Genomic DNA, 24,791 nt, shown 5'->3' on the forward strand with positions numbered 1-24,791 from the left:
AAGGTACTGTGCAAATCCGGTTGTCCGTTTCGTTCAACCGCGGTGAAAGTGTTTGAAATCTTTTGCCAATCCGAGGGCTTGTCATTCTCCTCTCTTTGAACTAACTTTTCTACCAACCAACCTCTTCCGGAATCTGTGCCACAAACTTTACTGCGACCTACCGTGAACTGTGTGATCTTGAGCAAAAGACTTTTGACCCATTGACTTTGGGCCTAATCCTTTTCTAGCTGATCTCCTCACTGAAGGTCCTCTTGTTCAATTGCCCCAAGTACTAACCTGTTGGTTTGCCTAATTTCTAATAACTTTGTCTTTCCCTCCCTTTTAAATTGCTGGAGTGCCATTTTGCTCCAACTTCATTTTGTGAGCTTAACTTGTCTGGAATTTAAGGGAAGTGGTGTGGTGTATTTATGATTGTGATTTTTAACTTGCTTATAATAGTGAAATGTTATACAACTGTTGAGTAAATAAATATATATTCTTTTACTTAGAAACCTTGCGTCAGTGTTTGCCTGAATCATAGTAATTGCTGTCCTTTGTTTAACTATTTGATACTGCTCACTTACTCTTGAGATAAGTCTGGCTGCTCTGCTACTGCTACCACTTTAACTGTGCAGTACAGGCTTGTACCAAAGGTGAAATTGTTCTGTCACTTGTAGTCTTAATTGTGTGTGGTGTTCCCAAAGGGTACTGCCTATAATTCTGCCTAACACTCCTCATTGGCACACCTTCTGCATCCTTTCCCCTCACTCTCTGGCTGGCCTCCCTTGGCCCTCCTCCCACCCCTGCCGGTGAGGCAAAGAACCTCGGGTCATCTTTGATTCCACACTTTCCTTCTCCGCCCACATCGCTGATGTCTCTAAAAAGTCTAACTTCCTACTGCACCTCCTCAGAGGTACTCTGCCCTTCCTCTCCTTTCCCCAGAAGCTCACTGTCTCCCAAGCTCTGGTTCTCTCTAGGTTGGACTATTGTAACAGCCTCTTTCTTAACCTACCTGCCTCTACTCTGCAACTAATCCAGAGCAGGACTGCCAGACTTGTCCTTGGCCTCAAGCCCTGGGATCGTATCCCTCCAGCTCTGAAATCTCTACATTGGCTCCCAGTGGATGCAAGGATTAAATTCAACACATTTGCATTGTCCACAAGGCTTTCTGGGGCCTGGGTCCAAAATCTTCAGCTATCCCTCCGCAAATACCTCCCCTCTCGAGCTCTTCGCTCCTCTAACTCCCTCAGGGTCAGTCGTTTTTCAAAGAAATGAGCTGGGGGTAGATCTCTGGTTCTCTCTAGGCTGGACTAATGCAAATGTCTCTTTCTAAATCTGCCTGCTTCTACTCTCCGCCCTCTGCAACCCATCCAGAACAGGACTGCAAGACTTGTCCTTGGCCTCAAGTCCAGGGAACGTATCCTGCAAAGATTAAGTTAAAGACCCTCTGCATTGTCCACAAGGCCTTCTAGTGCCTGGGTCCTCAATACCTCCAACTCTTTCTTTGTAAATACCTTCCTACAGGAGCTCTTCGCTTCTTTAACTCCCTAAGGGTCAGTCGCTTCTCCAAGCAACAAGTTGGTGGTAGATCTCTTTCTTCGGCTGGGGCCTCCCTCTGGAACAGCCTCCCTGCCACTCTAAAACTTGAGGAGAACATCTCTGGTTCTGGAAGCACCTCAAGACCTTCCTCTTTGGTTCCGCCTTCGCCCCCCCCCTTTCCTTTCTGCTGATCTGTTCTCTCATGGCATCGTGCACCTGGCCACTCTGTCCTTCGGGCGCAGGTTCCTGCTGACCCTGCCACCCTTCCGCACTGCCTCTGGGCCACCCCTTGCAACGGTCTGTATCTGTACCCATACAACCACCCCCCCTTTTTGCTCTTCCTGCACTTATCTGACCTATCCAGTCTACTGGGCCTCATTCCAAGATTGGAGGTAGCCATGGTGCCAATAGCGCCATGGCTGCCTCCAATAACGGTACCGAGTCCGCCCACATTCAATGGGGACTTACCGGTCTAGTCAGACCTTTGCAGGACCGGTAAATCCCCATTGAAAATACCATTCCCCATTCCCATTTGAGCCCCCAACGGGCTCAATGGGGAAGGTGTAAATAACGGTACCGCAATTTCCGGTACCATTATTTGATCCCTGGACCCTTTACGGCTCCCGCTAAGCCCGCCTTAGCGGGACCCGCAAAGGGACCTCGGAAAAGGGCGCAAAGGGATTACCGGCACCGGTGTCCTTACTGGTGCCCGGTATCCCTTTGCGCCCAACTTGTAATGAGGCCCACTGTCTTAAACTCAGAACTTGCCACTTTCTGGCGGCACTACCACTTTGTTGCTTTTTATTATTTATTTTATTTATTATTAATTATTCTGTTCTCCTTTTGCTCCACACTTGCCATCTCTCCCTTCTCCTGGCACTTTTCCCCTCCCCCATGCACTTGCACGTTCTCAATGTCACTGGGCCTAGTAAGGTGGTTTTGTTCTCCCCTGTTCCCCTCCTTTGCCTTGTCGCACTCTGTGTATGAGCGCGATATAAATAAAACATTGATAGGAAAGATTTCATAATTGTATGTAATTTTCCCTCCATGTGTCAACCCCCAAACTTTTTGCTGCTGTTCAGACACTATTGACCGACTTTGCCAGAGATGCACACCCTTCAGCTGCACTCCTCTGGGCTTTCGCTCACTTTTATGGGGAAACTGACATGCCCTTAAGACGGTCAGTACTGGGAGACTTTATTTCCCTTAGTCCTTTCCTCATGTTGCAACATTTGTTTCGAAATGTAGAAACTGAGAGCCCTCTCTGGGTCCAGTCTGTGTAGTCTTTCTTCCTCTTTACTTGCATGCGCAGGAGGATAGAATGAAGGTAAAGTAATTTTCTGTGACAGGTGGAAATCAGAGACTATTTTTGTTAAGAATGAGGTTCAGACCGAAAGTTTCTTTTCTCTCTATGGAAGACGGTGTGAGGAGGCTTACAACAGAATGCCTGTAACTCACTCACCCTGTGGGCTGATGTAATTGCCACTAGCAAAATTGTCTTCAAAGTGAGGAGCCTTAACAGACAAGAATGTAAAGGCTCAAAGGGGGTACCCTGAAAGAAATTTTAGTATGAAATTTAAATCCCAAATAGGTACTTGGAAGGGAGTTGGAGAGTACACATTTGTCAGTCCTTTTAGAAATTTTAGACGTTGCAGGCCATTTTAAAATAAGAAACCTCTTCAGATGAGCGTTTGAAAATAGATAGCGCTACCAAGTATCCTTTTATGGTGCCAATTTGGAGCCCCAAATTGGCCAAATGTAGAAGGAAAGAGAGAACCATAGGTGTGTTACATTGAAATGGATCCACATCCTTGTCCTTGCACCAGTTACTGAACCTATTCAAGCGACACTGGTACAATGATTTTGTTGCTGGTCTTCTGGCCGAAAGCAAAATCTCCATTACGTCATCCGGTAGGTCCCAATCTTTATATCTCAGCCTCTCAGAAGCCATGCGTGAAGACAGAGTTTTGACCTCTGGATGGAAAACCCGACCTTCCGTTTGCGAGAGGAGATCCGCTCTTTGTGGAAGACATATTGGAGGGCAGATGGACATGGTCAGAAGGTCCTGGTACCACGTTCTCCTGGCCCAATCCGGGGCAATTAGGATCATGGTTTTCCTGAACTTTCTTAACCTCCTGACTATGTGATGAATCACGGGGACTGGAGGAAACGCATACAGTAGAGGAAATTCCCAATCCACCACGAACGTGTCTTCTAGAGCTCCTCTTGGGGGAAAGTCCCTTGAGGAGTACTGACCGCCCTTCCCGTTGACCCTGGTCGTGAACAGATCCACTTGAGGGGTTCCCCAAAGGGTGAAGATCTCTTGAAGGACTTCCTGAGCTAGTTCCCATTCGTGAGACACTGTGCTCTGCCTGCTCAGAGCGTCCGCCGCCGTGTTCTTCTCTCCGGCTAGGTGAATTGCCGATAAGAGAGATTATTTCCTGTATTGCCCAGAACCAGAGCTGCATTGCTCTCTGCACAGAGGTAGTGACCCTACACCACCTATTTTGTTGAGGTAGTACATGGCCACTGTGTTATCCGTCATTATCAGGACATTCTTTCCCCGTACAGAGGGCAGAAAGGCTTTCAGCGCTAATCTGATTGCCCTCAGCTCCAACAGGTTGATGTGTGGTTTGGAGACCAACGACCGCTGATTGACAGATCGCTGGTGTGTGCTCCCCACCCCTCGAGTGAGGCACCCGTCCCTACGGTTATCTACGGCCATGGTTGCCAAAAAGGTTCCCCCTTGAGGATATTGTCCCTGCAAGCCTACCATAGCAGACCTTGAGCCACTCTGGTTGGAACACGCAAAAGATCGGACTTCTCTCCTGAGAATTGGGACCATTGAGTTCTGAGGGCCCATTGAAGGGATCTCATTCTACATCTGGCCTCTGGCACTAGAAAAATGCAGGATGTCATAAGGCTGAGCAACCTGAGGAAATTGAAGACCAGCAGATGCTGGGCATTCTGAAACTTCGTTACCATCTGCAGGATGTGTTGAGCTCTGTCCTCGGGAGGCGAGGCTTTGCCTGAGGACGTATCCAGAATTGCACCGATGAATTGGAGCTTTTGGAGTAGTATCATTTGCGACTTCTTGTAATTGAGGGAGAAGCCCAGTGTGTGTAAGAAGTGGCAGGTCATGGTCAGATGTTGCTGAGCTCGTTAGGGTGAACTCGCCCTAATTAACCAGTCTTCTAGGTAGGGCTAGACGTGAATCCCCGCTCTCCCGAGACTCGCTGCCACCACAGACATCAGCTTGGCGAAAACCCTCAGGGCGGAGGTCAGCTTGAAAGGCAGAACTCGAAATTGATAGTGAGAACCGCCAATCGCGAACCTCAGGTACTTCCTGTGCTTGAGATGGATCGGCACATGAAAGTAAGCATCCTAAAAGTCCAATGATACCAACCATTCTTGGAGATGGAGAGCCTGAAGGATCTGAGAAAGGGTTACCATCTTGAACTTGTCCTTCCGGAGGAACTTGATCAAGTTTCTTAAGTCCAAGATGGGTCTCAATCCTCTGTCCTTCTTCGGAATGAGAAAATAAGGGGAGTACCAACCCTTGTTCCTCTCTGCTACAGGTAAATGTTCTATTACACCTTTCTCTAGCAGGGTTAAAATCTCCTGCTCGAGTAGCGGGTCTGGAGTTTTGGTAGAGGTGGCTCCCAGTGGATGGTCTTGAGGCCTTTGTTGAAAAGGAAGGCAGTAACCATGAGTCACTATTTCTAGTGCCCAGGCATCTGAAGTAATGCCTCACCATTTGTCCACATACCGAGTGATCCTGCCTCCCACTGGGGTCTTGTGGGCCAAGGCCTCAGAGTGGCTTTGCAGCGGCTGCAGCAGTGGCTGAGGAGACTGTTGCCGCTGCTGGGGCTGATCTTGCACCTTTTCCTCTTCCACCACAAGACAATTTTCTTGGTTGTTCTCTTTGACTGGCCTGTCCCTTTCCTCTTCCAAATGAGGAGTAGAATCGAAAGGGACGGCTACTCCAGGAAGATGACCCTGAATAGTAGAGTTGTTGAGGTTGTTTTATAGAGGAGCTAAGTGATTTAGCTGCCGCTTTTGAGGTCTGCAGCTTTTCCAAACTCTTGTACGCCTTGCTGCCAAACAACTTCGAGCCGTCAAAAGGCATATTGAGTAATCTGGATTGCACATCCGGTGCAAAGCCCGATTTCCTCAGCCATGCAAATCTGTGCAAGACCGTGCTAGATGCCATGAAACTGCTTATGCTATCCGCAGTGTCGAGTCCTGACTGGAAGCATTCCTCCATAGCCTCTTTTCCATCTCTGACTATTGCTAGGACACCATCCCATTCCTCGCCCTCAGGGATGTGTTGAGCCGCTGCTGTCATACAGTCCCACAGGGTGTGTGTGAACCTTGCCAGGGTGCAAGTCACATTTGTGGACTTTAGGGCCATCCTGCCCGAAGAAAAGACTTTTGGTGCCCATGCGTCAATTCTTTTGTCATCCCCATCAGGAGGAATGGAAGGGTAAACTGAATGCCTAGTAGAAGTTGCTGCCTGCACCACTAAGCTTTCAGGCTAGGGATGCTTTGAAAGGAATTCTGGGTCAGATGAGTCTGGGGTTTCCCATGTGGCTGTGACCCTTTTTTGTAATGCTTTGTGAAAAGGGAGGACAGGGTCCTTTTGAGGGCCTTCATTAAGGATATCTGTCATCTAGGTCAAAATTAGGGAATTTGTCTTCCAGCCCATAAACTCAGTAACTCTGTTCATTAACCTTCTGTACCCTGAGTCTGCATGATCTGCAGGGTCGGGTCTGTCCAAGTCTAACTCAGGGGAAGTATCCAGGCCACTGGCTGTCTGAAGACATTCATACAGATTACTTAATTTGGAGCTAGGGTCAACCAATTCCTCAGGGACATCTCTAGTTCCAAATTTTATTCCAGCTGGAGTAATTTCCTCTTCAGAGAATTGCTCCTCGAAAATAGAGGACATAGACGGAACAAGTTACTTACCTGTAACTGTTGTTCTCCAGCATGGGTCTGGCATGGATTCACGTGCTCATGAATATTCCCCGTCGTCAGGCTGGGAATCCTTAGTTAAGAAAAAAAATCGGTATCCGTTTCGTTTCTGATCTGGTTTTCTTAGTAGTAACCAATCACTGATCTCTGGGTCATACTGCCCCCAGCCAATGACTGCCCTCTCCCTAAGCCCCGCCTCTGGCAGCCATCCTCAGATTTGGTAGCACGCCAAGTGGCAGTATGACCAAGTGAAGAGCCGCAGAGGGGTAGGTGGGAGGGTTTGCATGTGAATCCATGCCAGACCCATGCTGGAGAACAACAGTTACAGGTAAGTAACTTGTTCCTTCTCCAGCATGGGGTCTGGCATGGATTCACATGCTCATGAATAAAAGAATACATGGCAGTATACACATGCACAACCACGGGCGGTGGCAACAGGCTCAACATTAAGCAATAAAACAACTCAACATTAAGCATCTCTTACCTCCTCACCAGGCTCACCTTAAGCGAACAGGTTGCGCAGCACTGCTTGGCCGACCCTGGACTCCTCCCTGGAGTCCCGATCGACGCAGTAGAATCTTGCGAAGGTGTGCGTCGACCTTCACGTAGCAGCCCTGCAGATGTCCAGCAGGGGCACACCAGACAGGAACGCCGTGGTAGCAGCGATTGCTCTGGTCGAATGGGCTCTCAGACGGCCGGGCAGCGGCCGGTTTGCCAACCAGTGACAATGCATGATGCAGCCGGAGAGCCATCTGGAAATGGAAGTCTTCGAGAGAGCCTTCCCTCGATTCACAGATCCAAAGTTCACGAATAGCTGTGACGTCTTCCGAAAACACTTTGTGCGATCCACATAGAACTTCAGCGCTCTAGCTACATACAGCGACTGCAAAGTCCTCTCGGCCGGCGTCGAAGGCGACGGGAAGAAAATTGGTAACACCAAGGGCTCGTTGAGGTGGAAGTCCGATAGCACCTTGGGCATGAAGGGGGGGTGCGTCCTAAGCACTACCCTTGTGTCATGAAAAGTCAAGTATGGAGGCTTGCAAGATAGGGCCTGAAGCTCTCCCACTCGTCGTGCAGAGGTGATGGCCACGAGGAACGCGGTCTTCCATGATGGGAACTTCAAGGGCGCCGAATGCATAGGCTCGAATGGGGCTCCCATGAGCCTGGTCAGCACCACATTTAGTTCCCACGCCGGGGCAGGAGCCTTCACCGGCGGGAATGAACGGAATAGTCTCTTCATAAATTCCTTTACCAGGCGATGAGACCACAAGGACACCCGTCCCATAGTCCTGGTATATCGGGAGATGGCAGTCAGATGTATTTTTATGGAGGCGTGATCCAGTCCAGCTTTGGCCAGCGACAGTAAGTACGGCAACACTTGAGGGGCCGTAATCCGCAGAGGGTTAATCTTCTGTGCACGGCACCAGACAGAAAACCTCTTCCATTTATGACCATAACACTTGAGAGTTGAGGACGCCCTGACCTTTGCAAGAACCTCTCTGCAATCAGCCGGGATATCGTAGCCTCCAAACTCTAGCGCTGCAGGAGCCAGGCCTGCAAGTTCAGCGACTGTGGGTCGTGGTGTAGAATGGCGCCTCCTTCTCTGGAGAGAAGATCTGCGTCTGCCGGCAGCCTGACTGGCGGGGACGTTGGCAAGTCCAGAAGGTCCGGGAACCAGACCTGCCTCGGCCACGCCGGTGCGACGAGGATCATCCTGCACCTGGACTTCTTTAGCTGGCTGATGAGGCGGAGCAGCAATGGCAATGGAGGGAACGCGTATAGAAACAGGCCGTCCCAAGGGAACGAGAAAGCATCGCCCATGCTCCTCGGCTGTGGGAACCTGCTGGCGAACCTCTGGCACTTGGAGTTCGTCGCCGTCGCGAACAGGTCGATCTGGGGTTTGTCCCATCGTTGGAAGAGTCGATCCACTTGATCCTGGCGCAGTTCCCACTCGTGGCACGAGCGCAGCTCCCTGCTGAGTGAGTCGACAATGGTGTTTTTTATTCCTGCCAGGTGGAAGGGAACCGGAAACATTCCCTGGGCGACGGCCCAGTGCCACAGATCCTGGGCCTCCTTGGATAGGGCTGGGGATCTGGTGCCTCCCTGCTTCCGTAAGTAGAACATCGTGGTGGTGTTGTCGGTTAAGATCCTCACCACTTTGTCCTTGAGGGACGAGAGGAACGACTTGAGCGCCCAGAACACTGCACAGATCTCCAAGATGTTGATGTGAAGAGACCTCTCCTCTGGGAGCCAAAGGCCTCTTGCGTGGAGATCTCCGGTGTGGGCCTCCCAACCCTCCAGAGAGGCGTCCGTAGTCACCGTCTCCTGAAACGTCGGGGTGTGAAAGTCTGTGCCCGTCGTGAGGTGAGCCCGGGTGCCCCACCATAGGATCGCCCGATGGAACTCCTCGTCAAGGGGGACCCTGTCCTCGAAGCAGCCCCCCGCCTGAAACCAGCGGGCGTCGAGGAACTCCTGTAGCGGACGCATCCGAAGTCTGCAAAGGGGTACAAGGTAGATGCATGAGGACATCATCCCGAGAAGGGACTTGATGGACCTCACCCTGGCCACGTCCGTGGCTAACAGTCGCCGCACCTTGCCCAGGATGGTTGTGGTCCTCTCCTCTGAAGGGGAGGCCAATTGCTCCACTGTATCGAGCTTCGCCCCCAAAAACAGTGCTACTTGCGACGGAACCAGGTGGGATTTTGGGTAGTTGATGGAGAACCCCAACTCCGTGAGCAACCGGACGGTCCTCGCCGTATGATCGACGGCGAGTTCCCTTGACCTTGCCCGGATTAGCCAGTCGTCCAGGTAGGGGTAGACGTGGATCCCCTGCAGGCGCAGCCGCGCCGCCACTGGTGCCAGGCACTTGGTGAAAAACCCTGGGTGCCGACTTTAATCCGAACGGTAGGGCTCTGAATTGGTAGTGGTGTCCTTGAACCACGAACCTGAGTAACTTCCTGTGCCTTTTTAGAATGGGGATGTGGAAATAAGCATCCTCCAGGTCCAGCGACGATAGGAAGTCGCCTTCCTCCAGCTGTCCCAGTACGTGCTGGAGGGTGACCATCCTGAATTTCTGCGCCTTGATGTTTTTGTTTAACCGATGCAGGTCTAGGATGGGGCGCCAACCGCCTGTCTTCTTCCTGACGAGGAAGTACCTTGAGTATACTCCAGAGCCTCCTGGGGACGAGCTCGATGGCACCTTTCTTGAGCATTGCCTTTACCTCCAACAGCAGTTGAGGAACGTGATTCTCCTTCCTGGCCACGGGAGGAATGCGAGGGCACTTATTTAGGAATTCCAGCGAGTGCCCATTGGCCAGGGTGTCCAACACCCAACGATCGGTGGAGATGGACTCCCACATCCTGACAAACTTCGTCAGTCGGCCTCCCACTGGGGTGCTTCGGTGGGGGCCCGACCACCCAGCCGGGTCAGTCTTGCTTGGAAGCGGCCTTGCCGCCTTGGCCTCCTTGGCGATGACGGCGGGAACCCCCTTGCTTGCCATGACCTCTGTAGGCCTCCTGGGAAGGGGAGCGGGTCGCCTGGCGGTAGGTGGAGGAGCCACCGCTGGATCCTTTGGAGGCACCCTGTCTGCTTCCAGAGCTCTGAAAGGGCCGTCGCTGCTGAAGCACCCCAAGGGCCCGGGCCGTCTCCGAGTCGGTCTTGATGGCCTGTAGAGACTCATCCACCGCCTTACCAAAGAGGTTGTTGCCGTCGAACGTCATGTCCAACACTCTGGTCTGGACGTCCTGGCGAAAGTCTGTCGCCCTGAGCCATCCTCGTCGTCGGAGGCAAACTCCGTTGCCCAGTTGGCGAAATCCGGTATCGGCAATGTCCGTTGCCACCGTAATGGCATGATCCGACGCCACCTCGCCCTCCTGCAGAATTTCTAGGGCCTCTGCCCTTTTGTCATTAGGCAGGAAATCTAGCAGGGGAGCTATCTTGAACCAGAGCTCCCTGTCGTAGCGGGCCACGATCGCTAAGGCATTGGCCGCCTTAATCGTCGTCGCCGCCGACGAGATGATTCGTCGTCCCATAGAGTCCAACTTCTTACCCTCGCTGTCCGGCAGGGAAGTGGAAGCCGCCGCACCCGCTGCCTTCTTCTTAGCCGCTGCCGAGACGACCGAGTCCGGCGTGGGCTGGGCCCTGAGGCACAAGGGGGCGGCATCGGGGACTCGGTACTTCTTCTCGTACCTGTCCCTTAGGCGGGTGTCGTGGCAGGGTTCTTGAGGACAGAAAGCCCCTCGTCTCAGACGTCGTTGAGTAAAGGCACTGCGAGGACCGTCTTCCTCTAAGCCTCTCGTTGTTGGTACAGAAACCCCTCCTTTTTCTGTTCTTCAGGACATAGTTGGAAGAGCTTCGATGCCCTGGTTATCATGGCGTGGAAAGAGCCAACCTAGTCGGCTGGGGATGCCCGCGGGGGGGGGGGGCAGGGGGGGCGGGGGATGACGGGATGTCTGCTGTGTCATCACCGCCGTTGTCCTCTGTCCCCGTCGCCGTATCCTCTCCCGGCGAGGGGGATGAGGGGTCCACCCGCCTCGCGGGCACGAAGGGCGGAGAGGGGTGGACTCTCCTCCGCTTGTTCGAGGGTTTCCCGATGGGCCTGGTTCTGGATCCTCCGTCGGGGTCCGTGGTAATCTCGTCCTTATCTCGGTACATAAGGATTGGATTGGCAACAAAATGGCCGCCAAGCTATCCTGGGGCTCGGGCAATGGCTGCGACAGACGGGATGGCCGCTCCACTGGGCCCCGTTTGTCGTCCTCGTCGCTATCTTCGATCACGTCAGCAGGGACCGTCCCCTGGGATCAAAATTTCTCGAACCTCTTGTTGAGGTTTATGAACCTCTCGTTGAGGACTATGGACCTTTCTTTGAGGCCCCTCTCGGTCTCCACCAGTTCCTCCTCAGAGGCCGATTCCGAGTCTGTAACGGCCACCGCCCTCCCCTCTTTTTCAGCCGGGGGCTCCGCGGGGGTCTTAGCGGTGGGCTGGAAAGAGGATTCCCTCTGCGGCAGCAGGGATACTCTGGGCCCAGAGGCCATTTCCATTGGCGTAGTCTCAGCCGGCTCCGCCAGGGTCGCAGAGACCACTTCGGTAGAGTCCTTAGCCAGGTGGATCAAGGCCCTCACCACCTTAAGTGCATCCTGGGCCTTCGCCTTGGGGGGAGGGTCAATGCCTCGCTCCCCCTTCGAGATCGACCGGGTCCGCTCCAGCGGCCTACCCGGGTTCTCGGACTTCCTCTTCCCCGAACCAGAGCGCTGGCTCGTGGTCAAACGTGCCGGGGAAGTAGCACCCTGCTTGGCAACCGAAGAGCCCGACCTTTCGGCGCTCCCGGAGCCCGCGGACTCGCGGTGCTTGGCCTTCTATTGGGCCCCCGTCGCCGGGGCACCCTCAAAGAACTTTGAAGCCCGCTCAGACGACTTCTTCGCCTTCTCACTTGCTGTGCCCTTCTCCAGCCAGGTGGCGAGGCGGGAACGACGATCCTGTTTGGTCCGTTCCGAAAGGTTCTTGCAGAATGCACAGTCCTTCTCCACGTGCGTCTTGTCCCCATGAAAGCAGTAGAGACATTTCGAATGCTCGTCCTCCTTGAAAACGTTATATAATCCACATCCAGGGCAGTTCCTGAACAGCTTGGATCCGTCAAGCTCCCTTTGTCCTGGGCCATGTCTGTTGAGGTAGGCTGCAGATCTTCCGGAATCCTCCAAGAAGTGTAAACTCGATAAAAACTTCACCCTTGAGGGGCGTAGAAGAATTCCGAAACGGGTCCCCGTTATCAGAAGTAGAAACGGTGGAGCTTGAGGCTCGATTAAACCGAGAAAATGAGAAAATCTCCTGAAAAAGCATGAAAACCCAGTAAAAAACTCGAGAGCTGCACACGAGGACTCCCAACACTTGAGCGTGCGGTAAAAATCTGAGGATGGCTGCCAGAGGCGGGGCTTAGGGAGAGGGCAGTCATTGGCTGGGGGCAGTATGACCCAGAGATCAGTGATTGGTTACTACTAAGAAAGACAGATCAGAAACGAAACGGATACTGATTTTTTCTTTACTGAGGATTCCCAGCCTGACGACGGGGAATATTCATGAGCATGTGAATCCATGCCAGACCCCATGCTGGAGAACTGAAATAATCTTGTCTAAATTGTGGTTGGTATACCTTTCTGGGTGAAACAACCGGTTCTGATCTCATCTTCGACAAAGGTGTCTATTTTGGCTCCGGAATTAAAGATGGCCTCGACAGTGGCGTTAAAGGTGTCAAACTAATCGACGTTGGCTTTGATAGCGTCGAAGGAGGCTTCAAAACTGTCCAGGAAGGCATTGACGAGGGTGGCATCGAGGATGCCTTCAATAGATGCGTCAATATCATCTTCAACGTCGGCTTCGACGACGGCTGTATTCTCAGCACCAATTTGTCAGCTGTCCCCTCTGATTTATGCACCGGTAGGTTTGATTTTATTTTACGAGGTGTCAGGGAATTTTCCTCCGACAACACCTTCGGCGACTAGTCGCCGGACCTCACGTGTCTGGTCTTTGACCTCCCTCTGTCACATTTGGAGTGAGCTGGGGTATGGTCTCCATGTGGCTTTTTCGAGGAGGTCTGGGCCGCGTTCTCGAAATTATTTTAACATTGAGACTCTGAAGGCCTTACATTTAATCATGTTTTGAAGGGTAGGAGATGACCCTTGTGTCAGCGGAAAAAGGAGATTGATGTTGTCTTTAACTCTATTTTTTGGACGAGGAGGAGGATTTCCTTGATCGACTTCTTGATCTCGATTTCCTCAACCCATGTTGAGATTTCACACTCTAGTCTCTAAAATGTTTGTTTTCTCGAAGATTTCGAGGATTCCTCCCCACCGCAAGTTTACCTTTCCGTTCCTTACGAGCCTTTTAAATCATAGCCTGACATGAACCGCATTCGTCGACCCGATGGTCAGTGCCTAGACACCAGAGGCAAACTCAATGGGGTTCGGTGATCGACATCGTCCCGTACTTTTGACATTTCTTAAAATCGGTCTTGGGTGTGGAAGGAGTCGAGGACAAGGACATTTTTCATTGAAAACTGAAGCGCCGCTTTTGTCACACGAAGCAAAGCTATCGGAAAAAGGGAACTGAGGCTAATGGGCGCGGCTCGAGTCCTTTATACTGCGGATGACGTTGACGCTCGACGGCAGCCTTCGAGGGACATAGACACCGCGGCCTCGAGTACAGCACCCTCTGGTGATAATTCTTTTTTATTCCGAAGCAGCTAGCTGGAAGATACGAATATTTAAGATGAGGACTACGTGGGAAGACACAATCCATTCGAAATACAGTTTTAAAGCGAAACTGTTTTTTTACCAAGGATTCCCAGCCGGACGATTGGGGTATATTCAAGAACATGTGAATCCATGCCAGAACCCATGCTGGTGAAAGATTATAAACCAGAGATAACCAATATTAATGAGTAGAAAGCAATCGACACTGACCAAGTGAAAGGTTGGATATTGAAGGTGTGTGAGAAACCAAGAGCAGAAAAAAATACCAAATACCCAATTTCCCAAGGATTGAAGAACCACAAGGGAAACAAGTAAAGGGGAGAGTCGCACTGAAGGAACTGTACAAACTGTTAAGAGACTTTACAAAGAACTGTTTAAGAATAACAAATTGAAGAAGGTTGCTGTGAAAGCAGTCCACTGGAGAAGTGAGTCATTATCCTGTACTATAGTTGTCTGTATAAGCAGTACGGTCAGATTAATTTGTCAAGCTAGACTATTTTGGACTCGCAACAAACAAATGAAAAGCACCTTAGTTAGTATGGTTAGGTAGCGAAGCCTGTATCTTAGGGAAAGATAGGCATTTTCATTGTTTGTTTGTATAAACACCAGTTCAAATGGAAGTATTGAGTTTGTCTCCTTCAGAGCCGCCACAAAGGCCACCACCACAACACGGGAAGCGCATTACAAGATTTCCCCTGTTAAATGTACACTCTGGTTCAGGAGACATTGATAAGCTCTACCACAGGAAGCCCCATGCAAGGCTTACCTTTTCACCCCCTACACAAGTTCTAATAGCTTAGGAGACATAACCATCAGGCTCTATTGTGTGCAATGTGGTCTTCGCCCTCGTTAGAAGCCCCATTGGCTCATGACCTATAACGTAGACGGTCACTGCACAATAGAACCCTTTGGTGCAAGGTCTAACAATTCATTCTGCACTATAGCCAAAAAGGCACAAACCGCATGGCTACACTCGATACACTCCACAAAATCAAACCCTTCATCCCCCCCCCCCCCGAGCGAATTCCGTATGGTGGTCCAAACCCTAGTTATCTCGACACATCGATGGGGAAAATGCCCTCCTTTCTGGGCTTCCACCTCACCCCCCTCAAAGCAGCACACCACGCTGCAGCATGCTTCATTAAAGGTTCCCGCACATTTGACTGTATCCCTCCAAAACTGCGCAGCTTCACTGACTCCCCCATCCTGCCGGGATATAAAAAAAAATGCATGTATGACCTACAAAGCAGTCTCAAACAGAATACCAACATACTTGGCATCTAAACTCCACAAATCTGGAGGATCTTGCACCTCATATAGCAAAAGGTTGGAGTCAATGCTACTCGGCAAAGAGAAGACTCGCAAGCAGTTATCCTCCTGCCACCTCCCAACCATCTGTAACTCAATCAAGGTAGAAATGCACCTACCATACTCCAGTTTCCCAAATAATCCACTAAAACCGTGGCTTTTTGAACAATACCTGCTTGATGAATAAAAATCCCTCTCTCCCTCCACCAACAGTACTGCGTTACTGAATAAAATGCCAGGCCCAATTCTGGCACAATCCTTTTGTAAAGCGCTCCTCTGATCTTGATCTAAAATAATCAAAAAATAAAATATAGGCTCCCAAAAAATATTCTTAGACTGTACCTACCAATCAAAGGTGTAGATATTGTTTTATATTGGGAGTAGTCATATACACCCTTTAACAGGCAAGGCATTGATAACTTGATCCCATTGTCATTTATCAAAAAGAAAATGTAAGTTTAAGAGAATGCTAACAAAAAATGCTTTTAATATGTGTACTATTAGCCAACAAAAATTATTTTCACCCACTGGCACCTGAAGGCAGGAAATTCAAATATGCCCTATTGTATAGAATATTAACAATTAGAAAGTCTTGTCAGTAAAAAACATGCTACACCTTAACATCGGCCCGGGTACTCAATAGGTTAGACAAGTAGTAAAACATTTCTCAAGCACCTAGCTTCTTTAAAAAAAAATCATATTTCTTTATTGGGAATATGCTCCACATTTTTTAGGATTATGCTCAAAGATTCAATATTAGTTTTTACTACACCAATAAATGAACTGCGTAAATGTAATGAGGCACATAATTTACAAATATCGATGTGTCTGTACTAAAGCACGTTGTTAAAAGTGTGGGATACTTGGAATACCATCAATCATATTGCAAACTTATTTTTGCAATATATATATAATGTATTTCATCTTTGCTGTTAATTTGAAGCAGGTGTGCTTAAGGTTTGTCTTCAATAACTTACCTTGCAGCATACTGTAATTTGCATGATTAAGATTACACTGAATCAACTGGTACATTAATACATTAAAAACATCAGTATACTGACCTTTCCAGAAACAATCTTTTCATATATTTGTATTGGTTGATCAGCAAAGAAGGGAGGATAGCCAGCTGCCATTTCATAGATTAACACCCCTAATGCCCACCAATCTACTGCTTTGTTGTATCCCTAAAATAGAAAGAAAATTACTGTTTGTGAGCACACAACTCTCATTTCAAAGTGTAAACATGTTCAAAAGGTTCAATATTATATTTTACTAAGATTATCTGGTGGAAATACAAAACACTGCCTTTTCTTTCTGAAGTCTTACAGGTCATGTCAAAAAAGTCATGGTAAATTACTTACCAAACTGGTAACTTGAAGGAGCGTAGGCTGCAAATAAAAGGGAAGCTTTACTGCATTGAAGGATGGGAGGGTCGATAAGGAATACGTCGGAGGAACATCCCATCAAAAGAACGTTACGAGTTTGGTAAGTAACTTGTTCTTCAAAGGGATTGTGTCCTCCGACGTATTCCTCATCTTTGATAGACTCCCATAGCAGTAGTATATAGAGGAGACAGGAGTAAAATTACATTTTTCTCTTTAAAGATGCACAGAGTGCAACACAGCTTTTCCAAATTTCATCTCCTGGCTAGAGGAGGAATCAAGACTGTAAAACTTGGTGAAAGTGTGTGTGGACGACCGTGTGGCAACCGCACATATGTCCTTAATCGAAACTCCTCTTTGGAAAGCTGAAGAGGCTGCAATACCCCTGGTTGAATGAGCCCTAAGATGTTGAGGGGGCTCTTTTCCTGCTAATTTATAGCATTCTATAATGGTTAAAATAATTCATCTTGAAATGGTTTGTTTTGTAACGGGCAAACCTAATTTGTGCCATGCATACCCCACACACAATTGGTCTGCTTGCCTGATCTTTGCAAGTCTGCTAACGTAAAAGGTAAAAGCTTAAGCGTGCCTTTGTATCCAGCCTGTGTAATCCCTCTTCCTTTTTCCCTGGACGGGGAGGAGGATAGAACGAGGGTAAGGTTATATTTTGTACGATGTGGAATTCTGAGATCACCTTTGGGAGAAAATTCGGCTTCACTTGTAGAACAACCTTATGTTTGTGAAAGATTGCATGTGAAGGTTTGCAAGATAAGGCTTGTAATTCGCTCACTCTTCTGGCAGAAGTTAAAGCCACTAGAAAGACTTAGGAGTAAGAAATCTTAATGAACAGGAATGAAGGGGTTCGAATGGAGTACCCATTAGAAATTTCAAGACTAGGTTTAGGTCCCACGTAGGAACTTGAAAAGGAGTTGGGGTGAAAAACATTAGTTAACCCTTTCAGAAATTGAATCACTAAGGGCAATTTGAAGTATGAAGGCTCCTCTGCAGTGCACTTGAAGATTGACAGCGCTGCAAGGTAGCCCTTGATTGTGCCAACTTGAAGACCTGAATTTGCTAAATAAAGCAAAAAACATAACACCATCAGTGTATTACATGAAAAGGGTTCAATATTCTATTCCCTACACCAGCTGCAAAATTTGTTCCAAAGGCAGCGGTATAAAGCTTTTGTTGCTGGCCTTCTGGCTGAAAGCAAACCTCCATTACGTCATCCGGGAGATCCCGATCATTGCATCTCAGCCTTTCAGAAACCAGGCGTGAAGGTTGAGGGTTTTGATATCCGGATGGAGAACCTGACCTCCCTTCTGCGAGCGAAGATCCTCTCTTTGCGGAAGACTAATCGGAGGACAGGTCTATAAGATCCGGGTACCACGTTTTCCTGGCCCAATCCGGGGCAATTAGGATCATGGGTTTCCAGAATCTTCTCAACCTCCTGATCATTTAAGGAATGACGGGGACTGGAGGAAACGCGTACAGAAGGGGAACTCCCAGTCCACTACGAACGCGTCCCTTAGAGCTCCTCTCGGGGGAAATTCCCTTGAGCAATACTGATCGAACTTCCGGTTGATACTGGTGGCGAACAGATCCACTTGAGGGGTTCCCCAAAGGGCAAAGATCTGTTGAAGGACTTCCTGAGCTAGTTCATACTCGTGGGAGACTGTTCTGCCTGCTCAGAGCGTCTGCCGTCAAGTTCTTCTCCCCGGCTAGGTGAACTGCCGATAGAGAGAATCCTTCTTGAATTGCCCAGAACCAGAGCTGCATTGCCTCTCTGCAAAGTGGCAGTGACCATACGCCTCCTTTTTTGTTGAGGTAGTGCATGGCCACTGTGTTGTCCATCATTCTCAGGACATTCTTTCCATGTACTGATGGCAGGAAAGCCTTCAGTGCTAGTCTGATCACTCTCAGATCTAATAGGTTGATGTGTAGTCTGGACTCCGATGGAGACCAACGACCGCTGATGGTCAAGTCGTTGGCATGGGCTCCCCACCCCGTGAGTGAAGCGTCCGTAACTACTGTTATCTCCGGCCATGGTTGCCAAAACTGTTCTCCTTTCAAGATGTTCTCCAGACAGGCCCACCACTGAAGGTCTCGAGCCACTCTGTCCGGGATTAGTAGGAGATCTGACATCCTTTTTGAATATTTTGACCACTGGGTCCTTAGCGCCCACTGGAAAGATCTCATCCTCCGGCGAGCCTCTGGCACTAGGAAGATGCAGGATGCCATGAGGCTGAGCAACCTTAAAAAGTCGAAGGCTGGTAGACGTTGGGCATTTTGAAACCTGGTGACCATCAGTAGAATATCTTGAGCACTCACCTCTGGTGGCGAGGCTTTTCCCAGGGATGTGCCCAGGGCAGCTCCAATGAACTGGAGTCTCTGTGATGGTATCATCTGTGACTTCTTTAAGTTAAGGGAGAAGCCCAGCTTGTGGAGGAAGTGGCAAACATAATCTAGATGGATCTGAGCTTGTTCCGGGGATACTGCTCTGATCAACCAGTCGTCCAGGTAGGGGTAGACGTGAATCCCTTGCCTCCTTAGACTTGCAGCCACAACCGCCATTAGCTTGGTAAAGACCCTCGGGCGGAGGTCAGCCCAAATAGCAGAACTCGAAATTGATAAGGAGAGTTGCCAATTGTGAACCTCAGGTATTTCCTATGTTTGGGATGGATTGGCACATGGAAATAAGCACCCTGAAGGTCTAGAGATACCAACCAGTCCTGAAGTTGGAGGGCCTGAAGGATCTGAGAAAGGGTTACCATCTTGAACTTGTCTTTCCTGAGGAATTTGTTCAATTAGCGCAAGTCCAAGATGGGTCTCAATCCTCTGTCCTTCTTTGGTACTAGAAAGTAGGGGTAATACCAACCCTCGTTCCTCTCTGCTACAGGTACCAGTTCTATGGCACCTTTCTCTAGCAGGTCTAAAATCTCCTGCATAAGGAGCGGGTCTGGAAACTTCAAAGAGTTGTTCCTTGGTGGATGGCTCCGAGGAGTTTGTAGGAAAGGCAGGCAGTAACCTTGGGCAACTATCTCCAATGCCCAAGCATCTGACGTAATAGCTAGCCATTCTGCCAGATGTTGAGTTAACCTGCCTCCTACTGGTGTCTTGTGAGGGGTTTAGAAGCGGCTGACGCAGAAGCAGAGGGTAAAGTAGCACCTGCTGGTGCGGATTTGGTACCTTTGACCCGTACACCATGGGTAAATCGTCTCTGGCCCCTTTGAGCTGGCTGTCCTCTGCCTTTTCCGAATGCGGAGTAAAAACAAAAAGGACTTACCCCTCCAGGGTGTACCTGTGGGGCGATTTGGAGTTTGCTGGATTGCAGCCGCAAGTGATTTTGCTGCTGCTTTGGATGTCTGCAATTTCTCCACGCTGTCATCAGCCTTTTTTTCCAAATAGAGAAGTGCCGTCAAAGGGCATATTTAGAAGTCTGGCTTGTACATCAGGAGCAAAACCAGACTTTCGCAGATTTGCATGGTTGCGGATTGTAGTACTCGGCGGCATGGCTCTGCTGATGCTGTCAGCAGAGTCAATGCCTGTCTGGAGGGACTCGCACATTGCATCCTTCCCATCCTTGATGATGTTCAAGAATGCTTCTTGTTCTTCCACTTCTGGAAGACATTCAGCCGCAGATGAAGCACACTCCCAAAGGGTGTGGCTGAATCTTGCTAGCGTGCAAGTGGCATTGATAGATTTAAGCGCCATACTGAATGCCGAAAAGACTTTTTTTGACATGGTGTCAAATCTTTTATCATCCCTGTCTAGTGGTATAGTGGGGTATGCCGACTTACTGCTTGACGACGTCGCTGCCTGCACAACTAGACGCTCTGGAGGTGGATGCTTGCTTAGATATTCAGGGTCTGAAGCTGACACTCTGTATTTAGCAGAGAGTTTTTTATTTACTGCATGGATAACTTCAGGAGTCTCCCAATTTGCAGATATTTTCCTTTGCAGTGCAGCATGAAAAGGGACGATGGGATCCTCTTGGAGTCCTTTATCTAATATATCAGTAAGATCATCCTGCTGGAAAGAGGGTGCAGGTGTAGTCCACCCCATACATTGCATTATTCTAGCAATAAGGGCCCTGTAAGGTATTTCTGCATGTTCTCCAGGTTCTGGTATAGTGAATTCTGCCTCTGGAGAAGTATCTATACCACTGGCTTCCTGTAAAGACTCTTGTAGATCTTTCAATCGGTTTTCTTCAGAAATGAATTCCTCTGGAATAGGTACTGTTGTTCTTTGTAGTCCAAAAGGTCTCATTGTCGGAGTCCTCCCCTTCCTCATATATAGAGGATAAAGCTCTGAAGTAATCAGATCTTGGATAGGGAGTAAAACTCATTTCCAGAGAAGGAGCCAAATTTGTGGTTACTGCTTGTGAAAACGTTGTGGTTGTCGACATAGATGTTGTAGGTTTCGATAAACCCGTAAAAGGCGTTGAAAAAAGGCCTCAAACTCGAGAGGACCGGAATCCTACTCTGCGTCGTCGAAATTGTCGACGCCACTCTCGACGTCTTGGTCAGGGCTTTCGGCACCTCTGGTGCCTGTGACATAGTAGAGGTTTTAGGCTCATCTTTCATCAGAGTCGACGACGGCATCGATGCCGTCGATGATACAGATTTGTGCGTCGACGGTATCTTCGACAATGGCGTCGATGATGCAGTCTTATCTGATGATGTTTTGCCTTTACTCGGGGGTTCATGACGCTCGAGTATTTTTGCTCGCTGGGTTCAACCACTCGCAGCGTTTTTGTTTTTTGGGTCTTTCACCCAGGGTATCACCTCTAGGCATCTCTGAGGGGGTCGAGGCCACTTTCTCCAAGACCCTAAGCATTTTTATTACGAAATTCTTCCCACTTAGCCGGAGAGCTGTGTTTTGTGGGGCAGGTGACCCTTTCCTGGGAACTTGAGGAAGATCTATGGCGCCTCTTCTTAGAGTGTCTCGATCTCGAAAAGTGATGGGAACCGCTTCGAGATCTCGATCGGGAATGTTTCTTTTGACGGCGAGGAGACTAATGTCTCGACTCAGCAGAGGATACTTTTGAAGGGGTAGAAGTTTTAACAGCCTTACCTCTTTCTAACTTCCCCTTACACTCCTTCAAGGCTTTCGCCGTGATGGACATGCAGTCCTCACACTCTGAACACTGATGCTCTGATACCAGGCACCACAAACAGATCCTGTGAGGATCCGTTAGAGACGTCTTCTCTCCACAATCTCGAATTTTTTTTAAACCGGATCGTGAAGTCGATGGTTCGGATGAAGATGCCATCGATAGAAACTTAGATTGGAACCGAGTGTTGCGTCTCCGAGGTTCACGAAGCGCGGAAAAACGGAACTGAGCAACGGACGCTGCACAAGACTATTTATATCCATGGTGACGTCGGCGCCCATACAGAGGCCTTCGAGGGACACTGACTCGAGGGACATCGACACGCAGCGCCCTCTACTGTTAAAAAAATAAAATAATTCCGAGGACAGCAAGCTGGAAGTGGATTTATCAAAGATAAGGAATACGTCGGAGGACACAATCCCTTGGAAATATATTTTTAAGAGTACTTGAAGTATCTGAAGTTAATAAGGGAAGAATCACCACAAATCATCGCTGTAAAAACATGCGGGCGAGTAGACAGCTAGTCTCCCCCTTAACTATTATGATGCATGTGTCTACCATATACAGAAAGATTCTGGATATGATCAGGTAGTCTGTTCTGGTGCGGGTGCAGTACATACACAATATGAAGGTGTATGCTCTTCTGATTACGTACACCATTCTCTGTGGATTAATTTGAGAATTGTTGGAAGATTCATTTATTTGGGGTTTTGTCTCATGCTAAATACAGATTTAGAAATCAGGGCTCCTGGAAACAAACCCTATTCTGCCCAGGAGGGCTTCTTGAGAAACAAGGATACAAGTTAATGGGTCAGTAAATAACTAGTGCACTTCCCTTTTATTCAGTCACTGTAAACAAAGAAAAACACTTTGAATATTGTACCTGGGCATGGTAAATTCTAGTTTTTATGTAATAACATCTATTTGGATAATATTAGGTACACAGTAAAACATCACAAGGTTCCAAATTTGGTCATACAAAAAAATCACAAGACAATAGATCAACAAATTACTTGTGCAGCAAACAGAGTACAATTCTCTACTGTCGATATATGGCGACAAGTATCAAAAAGTGAAAATTTAGAACAAAAATACGAGACATTTGTTGCATACAGGACAGTGTAGAAACATTGGTAACACTGTGGTTAAAGGTTTGTCTACACCAAGGTGTTTCAGCCATCTATAGGGGCTGGATATGCCTTATATCTGATACGGCCTTCATCAGGACTGGGGACTGTATGATCGGGATGTTCAGAAGGTGCTGTAAAGAGTGAAAGGAAGCATAGTCAGGGGGCTGCTGAGCTCAATGTATTTCAAACAAGGTGATGAAATCACTGCGTGTGTCAGATATAATTGCTGAACACCGTTTACCTGTGGGAGAGAAATGGCCACAGATGTTCTGATGGGAACATTTCTCACCAGTCAAGGTCACAGTGGACTCCTATTGTTGAGTAAAGAATAGTTGACATAAGTATTGTCTCCTCATTATCTATTCAGAAGTGTAGCACATATGAATTGTATACAAGCGAGTCATAACAGCGTACATACGTCAGCTTACCTCGACGTGGGTGGCTGAGGACTACAGGATGCAATATATGCATAATTGGGAAGGATACACTTCAATGCGTCCTAGAAGAGGACACACAATTAGTGGAATCGGTGGTATTTGGTTGAATACTAGCGTACTTGAATTTTATAGTGTGTAGTGGCAAGAGCAACTCTGCAGGCGTCCTTCTGTACGTGCGCTGTAAGCAGCGTGTGATGTGCCCGGGATGTAGTACAGAGTCACGGTCTCAGGCGCGATCGTGGAGCTGGCTTGTATTTTGCTTGCGGACCACGTAAAAACTAGAATTTACCATACCCAGGTACAATATTCAAAGTGTTTTTCTTTGTTTACGGTGACTGAACAAAAGGGGAGTGCACTAGTTATTTACCGACCCATTCACTTGTATCCTTGTTTCTCATGCTAAGTACTACACAATAATTATGCTTTAGAGAGGGTTGGAGGGGAGTTCTGGGCTACATGCTTAATCAATGCCCTGCCCCAGTTTAAGTTTCCTGTATCCGACATCTGCTTAAGACTGTGTCCACTTTACTGTTTCAGTCTCTGATAACTAGGATTTTGACACTTTCCACTAAGAATATGCTTGAGGAGTAGAAGCCATTTATATCTTCATGTAGAATGTATGACAGCGATTACTTAATCTGTAATAATCTCTGAGGCTTTAATCTTCTTAGAATCACCTGCTATGCATATGCCGACATCCAGTAGTTGCTGCAGAGTATTACATCTGTTTTTCTTTTCAAATTCGAAAAGGCAGACAGGGGTGTTCCTGGAACACAATCACTGACCTACAGTTATCCATGCTCCTTCAGTAGTCGCTGTCCTCAGATTGTTCTTTTTCTGTCCTGAGATATTTGTACATGTATCTGTTTTTTAAAATATTTTGGATGGTATAAAAACCGTGCCAGCTGCTTTCTCGATGGCAGGATGCTTGGACGTATGTGATTCTAAGCTGCAGAAAGACGATTACCGAGTCAGTAATATTTGTCTTCTGGGGCTTGTGAATCCGTCTAGATGCACATCCTACGCATGGTACTGAAGACGTAGGTGGGGAAATGAAGGGACTGTTGCAAATAAATGTCTTAAAACTGCTTGACCCACTTCTGAATCTGTTCGTGCTTGAGTATCTACACAATAATACGGTGTAATTCGGTGCACGGAGCTCCATGTTGCTGCTTGACAAATTGCTTCCAATGGTACATTAGCAATGAAAGCAAGTGTTGCTTCAGTGTTGAGTGACACTTTGGTGTGAAGGGAAGAGTTTTATCAGACAAACTAACAATGTTGTATGCACATGACAATTCATCTAACAATAGATTCGCTAGTGACTGGATATCCTTCTTTTCCTGCTGCCATAGAAACAAAGAGCGGTTCAGATTTTCTGTATACCATTGTTTTATTGAGCTAGCACCTAACAGCTCTACAAACATCCTCTGCTCGTTCCCCTTGTTTTGAGGGCTAAGGAAAAAAGCTGGTCGTTCTATGGACTGATTAACATGGAATTTAGAAGGGTATTCAAGTAAAATTCAAGTGAGTATCCTTAATACCACCTTGTTTATGTGTTTGAACACAAACGGTTACGCAAAAGATAATGCCTGTAATTCACTTATTCTTCTAATGGAAGTGATGGCAATAAGAAATGTGACTAAGTTCTTTTATAGCTGACCTATGCATAGGTTGG

General features: G+C 48.2%; 1 protein-coding gene across 3 annotated transcripts in view; it reads right to left on the bottom strand.

The window, feature by feature from the left end:
* Nucleotides 1-24,791, bottom strand: part of PRKACB (protein kinase cAMP-activated catalytic subunit beta) — a 1,065,959-nt gene that overhangs the window by 190,178 nt on the left and 850,990 nt on the right. For all 3 annotated transcript variants that reach the window (XM_069641606.1, XM_069641607.1, XM_069641608.1), the window contains exon 8: nucleotides 16,110-16,232. In XM_069641606.1, the coding sequence (XP_069497707.1) occupies nucleotides 16,110-16,232 (123 nt within the window). The remainder of the gene's footprint in view (nucleotides 1-16,109; nucleotides 16,233-24,791) is intronic.

The sequence above is a fragment of the Ambystoma mexicanum genome, chromosome 1q, assembly GCF_040938575.1.
Source record: "Ambystoma mexicanum isolate Mex_15411 chromosome 1q, UKY_AmexF1_1, whole genome shotgun sequence".
Taxonomy (NCBI): Eukaryota; Metazoa; Chordata; class Amphibia; order Caudata; family Ambystomatidae; genus Ambystoma; species Ambystoma mexicanum.